This window comes from Salmo salar, chromosome ssa04 (assembly GCF_905237065.1).
Source record: "Salmo salar chromosome ssa04, Ssal_v3.1, whole genome shotgun sequence".
Taxonomy (NCBI): domain Eukaryota; kingdom Metazoa; phylum Chordata; class Actinopteri; order Salmoniformes; family Salmonidae; genus Salmo; species Salmo salar.
In genome coordinates, this window is record NC_059445.1 from 49,541,093 (window position 1) to 49,553,416 (window position 12,324).

The following is a 12,324-nucleotide window of genomic DNA, read 5'->3' on the forward strand; positions in this document are numbered from 1 at the left end:
GGAGGAGGGGGGGGGGAGGGGGAGGAGGATTCAGGAGGGAGGAGAAGGTAGCAAAGAGCTTCCTAGGGTTAGAGGCAGATGCTTGGAGTTTAGAGTGGTAGAAAGTGGCTTTAGCAGCAGAGACAGAAGAGAAAAATGTAGAGAGGAGGGAGTGAAAGGATGCCAGGTCCGCAGGGAGGCGAGTTTTCCTCCATTTCCGCTCGGCTGCCCGGAGCCCTGTTCTGTGTGCTCGCAGTGAGTCGTCGAGCCACGGAGCAGGAGGGGAGGACCGAGCCGGCCTGGACGATAGGGGACAGAGGAAATCAAAGGATGCAGAGAGGGAGGAGAGGAGGGTTGAGGAGGCAGAATCAGGAGATCGGTTGGAGAAGGTTTGAGCAGAGGGAAGAGATGATAGGATGGAAGAGGAGAGAGTAGCGGGAGAGAGAGAGCGAAGGTTGGGACGGCGCAATACCATCTGAGTAGGGGCAGAGTGAGAAGTGTTGGATGAGAGCGAGAGGGAAAAGGATACAAGGTAGTGGTCGGAGACTTGGAGGGGAGTTGCAATGAGACTAGTGGAAGAACAGCATCTAGTAAAGATGAGGTCAAGCGTATTGCCTGCCTTGTGAGTAGGGGGGGGAGGTGAGAGGGTGAGGTCGAAAGAGGAGAGGAGTGGAAAGAAGGAGGCAGAGAGGAATGAGTCAAAGGTAGACGTGGGGAGGTTAAAGTCACCCAGAACTGTGAGAGGTGAGCCATCCTCAGGAAAGGAACTTATCAAGGCGTCAAGCTCATTGATGAACTCTCCAAGGGAACCTGGAGGGCGATAAATGATAAGGATGTTAAGCTTTAAAGGGCTGGTAACTGTGACAGCATGGAATTCAAATGAGGAGATAGACAGATGGGTCAGGGGAGAAAGAGAGAATGTCCACTTGGGAGAGATGAGGATTCCAGTGCCACCACCCCGCTGGCTCGATGCTCTAGGGGTATGCGAGAACACGTAGTCAGACGAGGAGAGAGCAGTAGGAGTAGCAGTGTTATCTGTGGTAATCCATGTTTCCGTCAGCGCCAGGAAGTCTAGGGACTGGAGGGTAGCATAGGCTGAGATGAACTCAGCCTTGTTGGCCGCAGACCGGCAGTTCCAGAGGCTGCCGGAGACCTGGAACTCCACGTGGGTCGTGCGCGCTGGGACCACCAGGTTAGAGTGGCAGCGGCCACGCGGTGTGGAGCGTTTCTATGGCCTGTGCAGAGGGGAGAGAACAGGGATAGACAGACACATAGTAGACAAGCTACAGAAGAGGCTACGCTAATGCAAAGGAGATTGGAATGACAAGTGGACTACACGTCTCGAATGTTCAGAAAGTTAAGCTTACGTTGCAAAAATCTTATTGACTAAAATGATACAGTACTGCTGGCTGGTGGAGTAGGCTAGCTAGCAGTGGCTGCGTTGTTGACTTTGAACGTGTAGCTGGCTAGGTAACCTCGATAGTTTCAGTACTACACCTTGTCATGATACAAAGCAACTTTGTAGCTAGCTAGCTAACATAACACTAATCAAGACGTTCCTTGTAATGTATTTAGTTTCTACAATGCTGCTCGTCGGTAATAGTTGGCTGGGTTAGGAAAAATGGCGTCGCGGGGGACGGAAATAGCTGGCTAGCTAACCTCGATGGCTGGCTAGCTAACCTCGGTAATTACTAGACTACACAATTATCAAGCTATGACAAAGACAACTAAGTAGCTAGCTAGCTAACACTGCACTAGTCAAATCGTTCCGTTGTAAAGTATTAGTATCTACAGCGCTGCTAGTCGGTAACGGTTGGCTAGCTAGCAGTGGGTTAATGATGACTAGGTGTGTTGACTAAGTCTGGCGCCGCGTCGCGGCTGGCTAGCTCACCTCGATAATTACTCAAACTACACAATTATCTTAGATACAGAGACAGCAAAGACAACTATGTAGCTGGCTAACTAACACTAACACCACACTAATCAAGTCGTTACGTTGTAATGTAATAGTTTCTACAGTGCTGCTAGTCGGTAGAAGTTGGCTAGCTAGCAGTGATGACTAGCTAGCTAGCAGCTAGCAGTGTTGACTACGTTAGGAGGACGAAGATAGCTTGCCTCGATAATTACTCAATTACTCTAAACTACACAATTATCTTTGATACAAAGACGGCTATGTAGCTAGCTAAGAAGAATTGCTCAGATCAAACAAATCAAGCCGTTGTAATGTAGTGAAGTGTAATATTACCTGTGGAGCGAAGCGTAGTGTGACTGCTTGCTCCAAACACCACACCACACCAATGTTGTACATTCAACTGTACAACATTGTTCATGCATTATTCAAATTATCTACTTTGTCACATATGTGTTATTTGAATCGAGGACCAGCAGAAAGTTTTTTTCTATAAATAAAAAAAACTCTTAATAAAAAAAGTTTCCAAGCACACCGCATTGCCACCTGGCAATGATAACAAATTACAGTACATTACTGCTGTCTGACAATACCATGAGCCTATCTGAATTAGTTTTGATGATGTTCTATTAACATCCTATATTTTTTTTTCTCCATAAAAGCACATGGATGTGTGTGAAATAGATAAACAAAAACGTGGAGTTTTGTCATATGAGAAAACGTTACTTTAGAATTTTGTCTAACGTTAGTAGCCTAGTCAAGGATGCATCATGTAGGCTTGGGCGGTATCCAGATTTTCATACCTTTGTACCATCCTTGTGCCATCCCGGGGTACACAGTATTACCAGCATTGAACATAAGGGGTGCTATTTTCAAATGCAGAATACCCCACTGTAATCTGAAGGTTAGCAATGCACGTAAATACCCATAGCGGATGCTAGCTAAATGCTAACAAGTGCATGCAAACATTGTATACGGTCTCTGACAAATTATTTGCAGGACAGACAGCTCATAGTTATACAAATAACAAACAAATGTTACTCACAGTTTTCTGCACACACAAAACATTAGACAGAATGGTCTTAATCCAGGGTGGAATTCTCAGCAGTTACCAAGAGAAGCTTGATTTTGCAAGAAGCTAACCACTTTGATAACTAGCGACTAATACCTTTTACAGAACCCAATTCATACAGTCCCATTTTCACCACATTCTTGCCAGGATAAGCATTTTATATCTCCCGTGCACTTATAGGCAAGTTTAGGAGCGGAGTTAGATGTGGGCCGATGTGGTTGGACGTCTATTTGAATAAATCCATTGAATATAAACCATCACAAAGAAATAATTTTAATTTATTTTAGGTAGGTCCTAAGAAACATTGTAAAACTAAAGTTATTTTCAAAATAATATGGCATATTTTGAGTTTAATGATGTTACTGGTCTGGACAGCCTAAAGGCTACATGGGTGCGCCATGCACATGAAATCAATAGTATTTTGTTAATTAAACAGACAAAACACTTAGACTACCCTGATCACAGTCAACACACATTTTATAGTTGGCTAAGAATGTAATGACATATAACAATATAACTTGCGTCACGGCAACGTGTGGAACCGCAAAATAATAGGCCTACATGTCATGTGACTCCAACATGCAGGAGGGGTGAAGTCAGGCGCAGGAGACTCCGGTACGTGGGGAAAATACGTTTTAATGAACACAGTCCAAAAGTGCCGTAAAACAAGGCAGGGTACAGAACTCAAGCGACAGGTAAGAACCCTAAATCGAGTCGGGACGCAGCCCAGCAAACCCTATAGCCTAATAACGAACGGCAGAGGAAAATCAAATCCCCAACCTACAATACAATGACACAAAATAATCCTGCACACTCCCAAACCAAAACATAGACTAAATACCCCCACTAATAACTAACTCAAAACAGGTGCTAACATAAAACAGACATCACCAAATGAAAATGAAAAGGAGATCGGTGGCAGCTAGTAGGCCAGCGACGACGAGCGCCGCCCGAACGGGGAGAGGCGCCACCTTCTGTAGAAGTTGTGACACTACACTTGATTTAGGCTACATTATTGCATGCAAAATGTTTCTAATCAGTGATCGATTTGCAAACAAATAGATGAGCTATACCATCTCCACTTAGTTGCCCAGCCAGAGAAGTCACAAATAGACAGATGGAGATTCAGTAAAACAAAATTGATTGATTAAGACAAGTCGCAAGCTTTTGGTCGGCCTAGGCTACTAAGCGACTGCGAGTGAACAGCAAAATAATCCACTTGTTTGGCCTAAACTAAAGTGTATTCGGAAAGTATTCAGACCCCTTGACTTTTTCCACATTTTGTTACGTTACAGCCTTATTCTAAAATTGATTATATTTTATAAAATGACTCGTCAATCTACATACAATACCCCATAATGACAAAGAGAAAATAGATTTTTAGAAATTTTAGCAACTGTATAAAAATAAAAAAAATACCTTATTTACATAAGTGTGCTATGAGACACGAAATTGAGCTCAGGTGCATCCTGTCTCTACAACTTGAGTCCACCTGTGGTAAATCCAATTGATTGAACATGATTTGGAAAGGCACACACCTGTCTATATAAGGTCTCACAGTTGACAGTGCATGTCAGAGAAAAAAACCAAGCCATGAGGTCGACGGAATTGTCCGTAGAGCCCTGAGACAGGACTGTGTCGCGGCAAAGATCTGGGGAAGGGTGCCAAAATATGTCTGCAGCATTGAAAGCCCTCAAGAACACAGTGGCCTCTATCATTCTTAAATGGAAGAAGTTTGGAACCACCAAGACTCTTCCAAGAGCTGGCCGCCCAGCCAAACGGAGCAATCGGGAGAGAAGGGCCTTGGTCAGGGAGGTGACCAAGAACCTGATGGTCAACCTGACAGAGCTCCAGAGTTCCTTTGTGGAGATGGGAGAACCTTCCAGAAGGACAACCATCTCTGCAGCACTCCACCAATCAGGCTTTTATGGTAGACTGGCCAGACAGAAGCCACTCCTCAGTAAATGGCACATGACAGCCCTCTTTGAGTTTGCCAAAAGGTACCTAAAGACTCAGACCATGAGAAACAAGATTCTCTGGTCTGATGAAACAAAGACTGAACTCTTTGGCCTGAATGTCAACCATCATGTCTGGAGTAATCCTGGGGGATGTATTAAAAATGTGCAAAAATGTCCAAAAATATGGTTTTGTTTTGTCATTATGGGGTATTATGTGTAGATCGATGAGGGGAAAAAATCAGTTTAATCTATTTTAGAATAAGGCTGTAACTTAACAAAATGCAAATGCTCTGTACATACGCGAACATGCTGGCAAAATGTTATGATTGTCGCTAATAAATGAGCCAACTAGACAAGATTATCATGAGCAGCACTCACCTCAATTTAGCTAACATTTCCACAGCCTAGTTGTAGCCTAACCAATAACCCAAACGGAGATTTAGTGAGAAAAAAAATCTGGAATTGATTGATTTATCAAGACGGTGCTGAAATAGTTGAAAGTTGACCACACGCAGGTAGGCTATTGCTTCAATTGTATTATAACAATTTGATCCCTTCAATTTCGTTAGCCTACTTTAGTAAAAATGTTCGTTATTCAGTGATATCTATTCCCACAGTAATTCTCTATGGATCCATCCAGTCGCGGTTAAGAAAACAGTGCATGTGGTGGGCTATGCAAAGAGATCGGTGAAGTGACATGCCTCTCAAAGTTTAGAACTGCCAGGGGGATAGTGGTAATGGACACCGCTTAGCAACCATCAAGAGCTTAAGAGCGTAATGCGTATTATTGCCGCCTCAGCATTATGGCTACATTTCATAATAAGGCAGAACTTTACCGCAATCATTACTAGGGTCGGTTGGCGGAAATAAAAGTATCGGCTTTGTCACCAGCAATACCTTTCATGTATATAAAAAAATTGGCAAGAAGTTGGCTGGATGCTAAAGTTGACAGGAAAAGGTGTTGGTTTAAAAAGTGTGTAAGTTAGCAAACCAAATTCACAAGTGCAGAGTATTTAGCACATTTTAGTCAGTTAATTTAATAGTTATTCTAAGATACAGTATATAGCAGGCAAATATATAGTTGTGTGTTACTAGATTACCTGGTGCAGAGTGACTCACAAGGCTCCGGTCTCTCGTCGCTGTGCACTTGTTAACGTTGTATTTTCAGAAAATAAGTTTACGTTTAAGCAATAGTTCAATAAGTTTAGGAAATAAGAAATAGTGCCAGCAAAATTCAGGAGAGGATATGCCAGCAAAGTTCACTGAACTAATGTAAATATTGCTACAGAAAATGGTAGACAGAATGTTCCGTATTAGCCTGGCCCCAGATCTGTTTGAGTTTTTGCCTACTCCATTGTCAAGCCAAACATAATTGTTATTGGTACGTTTGGCATGACAATTCCATAAGGAGTTGGCAAGAAAGCAGGAAAACAGACTGTCACCCAGGCGATACCAGATTATCCTGACGTAAGGGATATGAAGACACAGTGTAGGTCAATGTACAGTACAACCCAGTATACTGATAAATGTACATTACCATTCATAAGTTTGGACACACCTATTCATTCAAGGGTTTTTCTTTATTTTTACTATTTTCTACATTGTAGAATAATATTGAAGACATCAAAACTATGAAATAACACAAATGGAATCATGTAGTAACCAAACAAGTGTTAAACAGATTCTTCAAAGTAGCCACCCTTTGCCTTCATGACAGCTTTGCACACTCTTGGCATTCTCTCAACCAACTTAATGCGTTTGAGCCAATCACTCGTAGGGTGGTATACAGAAATAGTCCTATTTGGTAAAATACCATATTATAGCAAGAACAGCTCAAACAAGCAAAGAGAAATGACAGTCCATCATTCTTCAAGTGCAGTCGCAAAAACCATCAAGCACTATGATAAAACTGTCTCTCATGAGCACCGCCACAGGAAAGGAAGACCCAGAGTTACCTCTGCTGAAGAGGATAAGTTCATTAGAGTTACCAGCCTCAGAAATTGCAGCCCAAATAAATGCTTCGCAGAGTTCAAGTAACAGACATCTCAACATCAACTGTTCAGAGTAGACTGCGTGAATCAGGCCTTCATGTTTGAATTGCTGCAAAGAAACCACTACTAAAGGAAACCAATGAGAAGAAGAGACTTGCTTGGGGCAAGAAACACGAACAATGGACATTAGACTGGTGGAAATCTGTCCTTTGGTCTGGTGAGTCCAAATTTGAGATTTGTGGTTCTAACCCCCGTGTCTTTGTGAGACGCAGAGTAGGTGAATGGATAACCTTCGCATGTGTACATCCAACCGTGAAGCATGGAGGAGGAGGTGTGGTGGTGCTTTGCTGGTGACGCTGTCAGTGAGTTATTTAGAATTCAAGGCACACTTAACCACCATGGCTACTACAGCATTCTGTAGCAATACGCCATCCCATCTGGCTTGCGCTTAGTGGGACTATCATTTGTTTTTCAACAGGACAATGACCCAACACACCTCCAGGCTGTGTAAGGGCTTTTTCACCAAGAACGAGAGTGTTGGAGTGCTGCATCAGATGACATGGCCTCCACAATCACCCAACCTCAACCCAATTGAGATGGTTTGGGATGAGTTGGACCTCAGGGATGGAAAAGCAGCCAACAAGGGCTCAGCATATGTGGGAACTCCTTCAAGACTGTTGGAAAAGCATTCCAGGTGAAGCTTGTTGAGGGAATTCCAAGAGTGTACAACGCTTTCATGAAGTCAAAGGGTGGCCACTTTGAAGAATCTCAAATTTAAAATGTATTTGTATGGTTACTACATGATTCCATATGTGTTATTTCATAGTCTTGATATCTTCTCTACATTGTAGAATAATAGTGAATAGTAAAAATAAAGAAAAACCCTTGTTCAAACTTTTGACTGGTACTATAGGTAGCAACGTGCAGTAGTAAAAGATCTCTATTCTAAAATAGCTCTGTTCCCCAAGATCTTTATATAATCGTTACATTTCTCAGGAAAATGTGGACCTAACATTGTTTCGAAAATGATGCACTGATGTGCACTGATGTGCACTGACAACAATATGACATGTTGCACTCCAGAACAGCCTTTGCAGATTTGCTTTCAATGCTACCAGCTGCCTTTGAATTGATAGAGTATGACAACATAGGGGATACTGTGATACCTATAGAGTGTATTCTTTGAAAAGAAATCGGACTCTTAGAAACAATTTTTGTGTTGTGAGCACTTCCCCATGGGATATGTAAGTGAGCACCAAAAATATATCTTTCCGCTGCCTTATTTGGGAGATCTTAGCACGAGAAAAACTCACTTTACTTCACAGCATCTCCTCCCTGAAACGATATGTCACTATGAATTATCTCATGGTTTTATTAGAATTGAAACAGTCTTTGTTTCTCATTTAGTTGGAATGTTCTTTAGATGGTTGTTCAAAGATTGATGTTTAAAGTTGAGCCATTCAGAGGTCTTTTGTGAATTTGAATGAATAGCCAAATGGTTGAAATAAAGACAAAGTATTACATTCTAAAGTATTATCTAGTCTACTATTTGTATAATTCCACCAGTTATACAAGGTACTGTAGCTTACAAAGTCGTTTTCTCTTGGCTCTTGCTGTGCCTGCTTATTTAAAATGTTATGAGTTTAGTGTAGTGTATAATACTGTAGTGTATAATAGCTTGTTTTGATACATGATATTATGTAACACCATAAAACACTCACAGAGATATGAAAATAAGTAAGTAAATATTGCTATTACAGTATGTGACTTGCTTTTTTTTATTCCCTTCATCTCTCCTAGACCTGGACCAGCTAGCACGGCCCAGTTACCAGGCGGAACTGCGCTCTGCCCCCCAGCACGGCTACCCGCTGGGCATGGGCTCTGATGTGGAAACAGAGACGGAGGGTGGGCCCTCGCCTGACCACGCCCTCAGACTGTGGATGCAGGAGATCAAATCAGAGCACAGCTCCTGTCTGTCCAGCAGAGCCAACTCTGTCCTGTCGCTCACCGACACTGAGCAGGAGAGGAAGTCAGATGGAGAGAACGGTAAGACCACAACAACAAGGGGTTATACATCACTTACCTACATATGCCACTGTCTGTGTGTTCTTACCATTTAATCAAAATGTCTTAGACAAGTAGCTCATCTTTTGTTAATGACCAGTTCTATGCTGTACTGTACATAGCATTGAGCTTTGCTCAATAGGTACCTATACATCTGACTAATTTCCATCACTTTGCCATGAAAATAATGAAAATGGGTCCAGCTGAAGTAAATCTAAACACTTTCAGCCAAATGGCATATTGTCCACCAAATCTGTCCATGATGTCAACCCAAGAACTCCATAGTGACCACTATTGCAGGTGTTAGGTGTAACCTTTTGCAAGGTCCTTAAGGCATTGGGATCTCCACTACTACAGTACGACAGTGTGTACTGCAGTCTGTGCCTTATTCACATCATCACAGAAAAGGTTGTTATTCTGAGAACATTATTGCTCCTGATCATTGCATGCTCCTTAGCAACAAGAGGAATAGAATGATTTTGGGGGTATGTATTTATCTAGGAGACCCAGGGATTCATTCAGCGGGTAATAAAAGCAAGCAAAGAGCAGGCTCAGTCTATTGATCGTCAAGAGAAGTGATATTTGTATCAGGGATGTCACGCTCTTAATTCAGTATGCACACTCTTCAGTGAGAGGCATACAGTTAGTGTGAAATTAAGTTTGTTGTTTGTGTGAGGCACCTTTTCCAGGGTCAAGTCTAATGAGAGAAAAAGGGGTGAGTCTGTAGCAGCCTCGTTTTTCTTGTTGAGGTCTATTCAGAATACCAAATGAGACAGCAGCGTTAGTTACCCATTTCAGGGCTTCAATATCTGTGAAAACTAAATCTACCTATTTGGATGAGAGCACACATCAATTTAATGATATGATTTCTATCATCTTGCTATGTTGAAGGTTTGTCTAAAACTGCTCTTGTATGAGATTTGTGCAGTATGTCATTTTGTGGGAACATTTGAAGAAATACAGCATCACCAGAGAACATTATTAAAAAGCTGGTGCAGATTTTAATGTTTTTCAGGGTGCGAGCTGTGGACTGGAGGGGACTGTCCCCTGTGATGCAATGTTACTGCCATTCATATTTACTCCTCAGCCTTCATATTAACTATTTATCCTGCTAGAAATGTGCATTTGTGAATATTATATATCTGTTGGGAGGCATGACCACATTAATCTCAGAGGTCGTTTGTTGTTGCCTTATTATCTTTATCTGGAAGAATGTCCCTCAGCATTTATTTATTCTCTGTCAGAAGGATTATCACTCTGGGGAATACAATTGCTGTGAGATGGCTGTGTTTGTAGCGGGAAAATGGTGGGCCTTGTCTCTCTCTTACCGTCCCTGTCTCCTGCTGATCTGTTAAGACTGACAGTCCAATGGAAAGGAAGAGCAGGCTGGTGTTATGAACTGGCATGGCGCTGATGAGGGATGTGATCTGCAATTTTAATGAGCATCAGCGCAGAGGGAAGTTCAGAAGCAGTTTACCTCCCTCCCTCAGTAAATATCTTGGCTCCTCACTATTAAAGTATCTTATGCTATTCCTCCCCCATGTAGAAAAAAACATTATCACTGTTTCTTAATGCAGTATTTATCAGTTTACTCTGAACTGACCGCAATACTCCCTTGGAAGAAACCAATTGCTCTTCTTATTTTGTTGGCTACTTGCTGTCACAGTACTCTGTTCTCTCCTGGTATTTCACAGTTTATGTAAAAACTACCATTGTTCTCTAAAGGATTACCATGGATGTAAAACCACTGTGGATGAGTGTAGAAATTGATGCTACAGTATGCACCATAGACAAGCATGAAGGCTAAGGATGAATGTCATTGCAACTGAATGACAAGGCTTCTTGTTTTTCTTTGATTTGAGATGGAGTGAATTAATATAGGGAGGCATTTTCATTGTGTAGAAAGTCCTAAATAATTATGGAACATCTCCAGTATACAGTACAGGTCGTAAATGTGTCATTCTATAACCGCATGTTCATATGGCCTCACATAAAGGTCTATAAATTAGATTATTGTTGAAATGTGCCCCTAGTGTTTATTTGCTAGTAGTGCTTTGCCCAGTTCCTTCAGGGTTTGGAAGTGAGATTTGAAAATCTGCTATGGTCAGGCTACACGATGTATTTGCATATTCCGGTCATATATCATGCAGCACCTTTGGTTGATTGCCATAAAACCTCCCCTTCGTTCTAGGCTTCTGTTCCCCTTCAGAAAAAAAACAAAACAATATCTAACGTCAGCCATTGATGGATGAGGCCACATTGTGGCTGTCACATGCCTGTGTGAGGTTGTCCTCTCCTTATGTTGAGGTTATACCCTGGAGAACTTGGCCAGCAGTGTTAGAAATCAGAACATACCTTAGTAATGGAGAAGTAGTAGTACATGGACACTTTCATGTTATGAACAGTATGTCTCTCTGATGGATGGCTAACTACATGACAGGCAGACCCTATGAAATATTGAGAATGTGAAGCAACTAAAATAGCTGTACAAAATGTCCATCTTGAGTCATATTCACTGTGTATCTATTACCTTGCATGAACCCAGATTTCCACAGGTGTCAGTCATAGCAGTCACACCAATCTATATGCTCTCCCTGTCCCATGAACTACCATAATGTTTAGTATTTTTTACGTTTCTGCAAAATTCAGAGCTGAAGCCAAAACTCTGTGCAAACAGAATTAGTGAAAGGAAAGGTTCCCATCCGATCAATATCTCCTTGTTTGGAAAGTGAGACTTTGTGACAGATTACACATTAATGCATCTCCTGGATTCAGCTCCCAGTAGCAAAACTCACTCAGTCATTCATGGATTGAAAAGGAATGATTTGCCAACAACAATTTTGCCCCATGTTTCAAAAGTTAAAGTTTTATACTGTGGCCTTATATGTATATTTTTGTACTTATCTATTCATTAATTCCTCTTTTATCAATACAGTTCATGCATTATAAGTACTTATGTTTATTCATGTTCACTGAATGTTTCGATGTGATTGGTTAAATAGCTAGAGGGTAACAGACAGTATAAATATTGTAAAACCATCACCCGTTAATGGATGATGCACATGTACAGTTGAAGTTTGAAGTTTACATACACCTTAGCCAAATACATGTAAACTCAGTTTTTCACAATTCCTGACATTTAATCCTAGTAAAAATTCCCTGTTTTAGGTCAGTTAGGATCACCACTTTATTTTAAGAATGTGAAATGTCAGAATAATAGTAGAGAGAATGATTTATTTCAGCTTTTATTTCTTTCATCACATTCCCAGTGGGTCAGAAGTTTACATATACTCAATTAGTATTTGGTAGCATTGCCTTTAAATTGTTTAACCCAGGTCAAACGTTTCGGGT

At 41.5% G+C, this 12,324-nt stretch overlaps 1 protein-coding gene across 1 annotated transcript in view; it reads left to right on the forward strand.

The window, feature by feature from the left end:
- Window positions 1-12,324, forward strand: part of LOC106603321 (teneurin-1-like) — a 187,802-nt gene that overhangs the window by 57,339 nt on the left and 118,139 nt on the right. Inside the window, 1 exon segment of the mRNA XM_014196852.2 lies at window positions 8,710-8,955. Within this exon segment, the coding sequence (XP_014052327.2) occupies window positions 8,710-8,955 (246 nt within the window).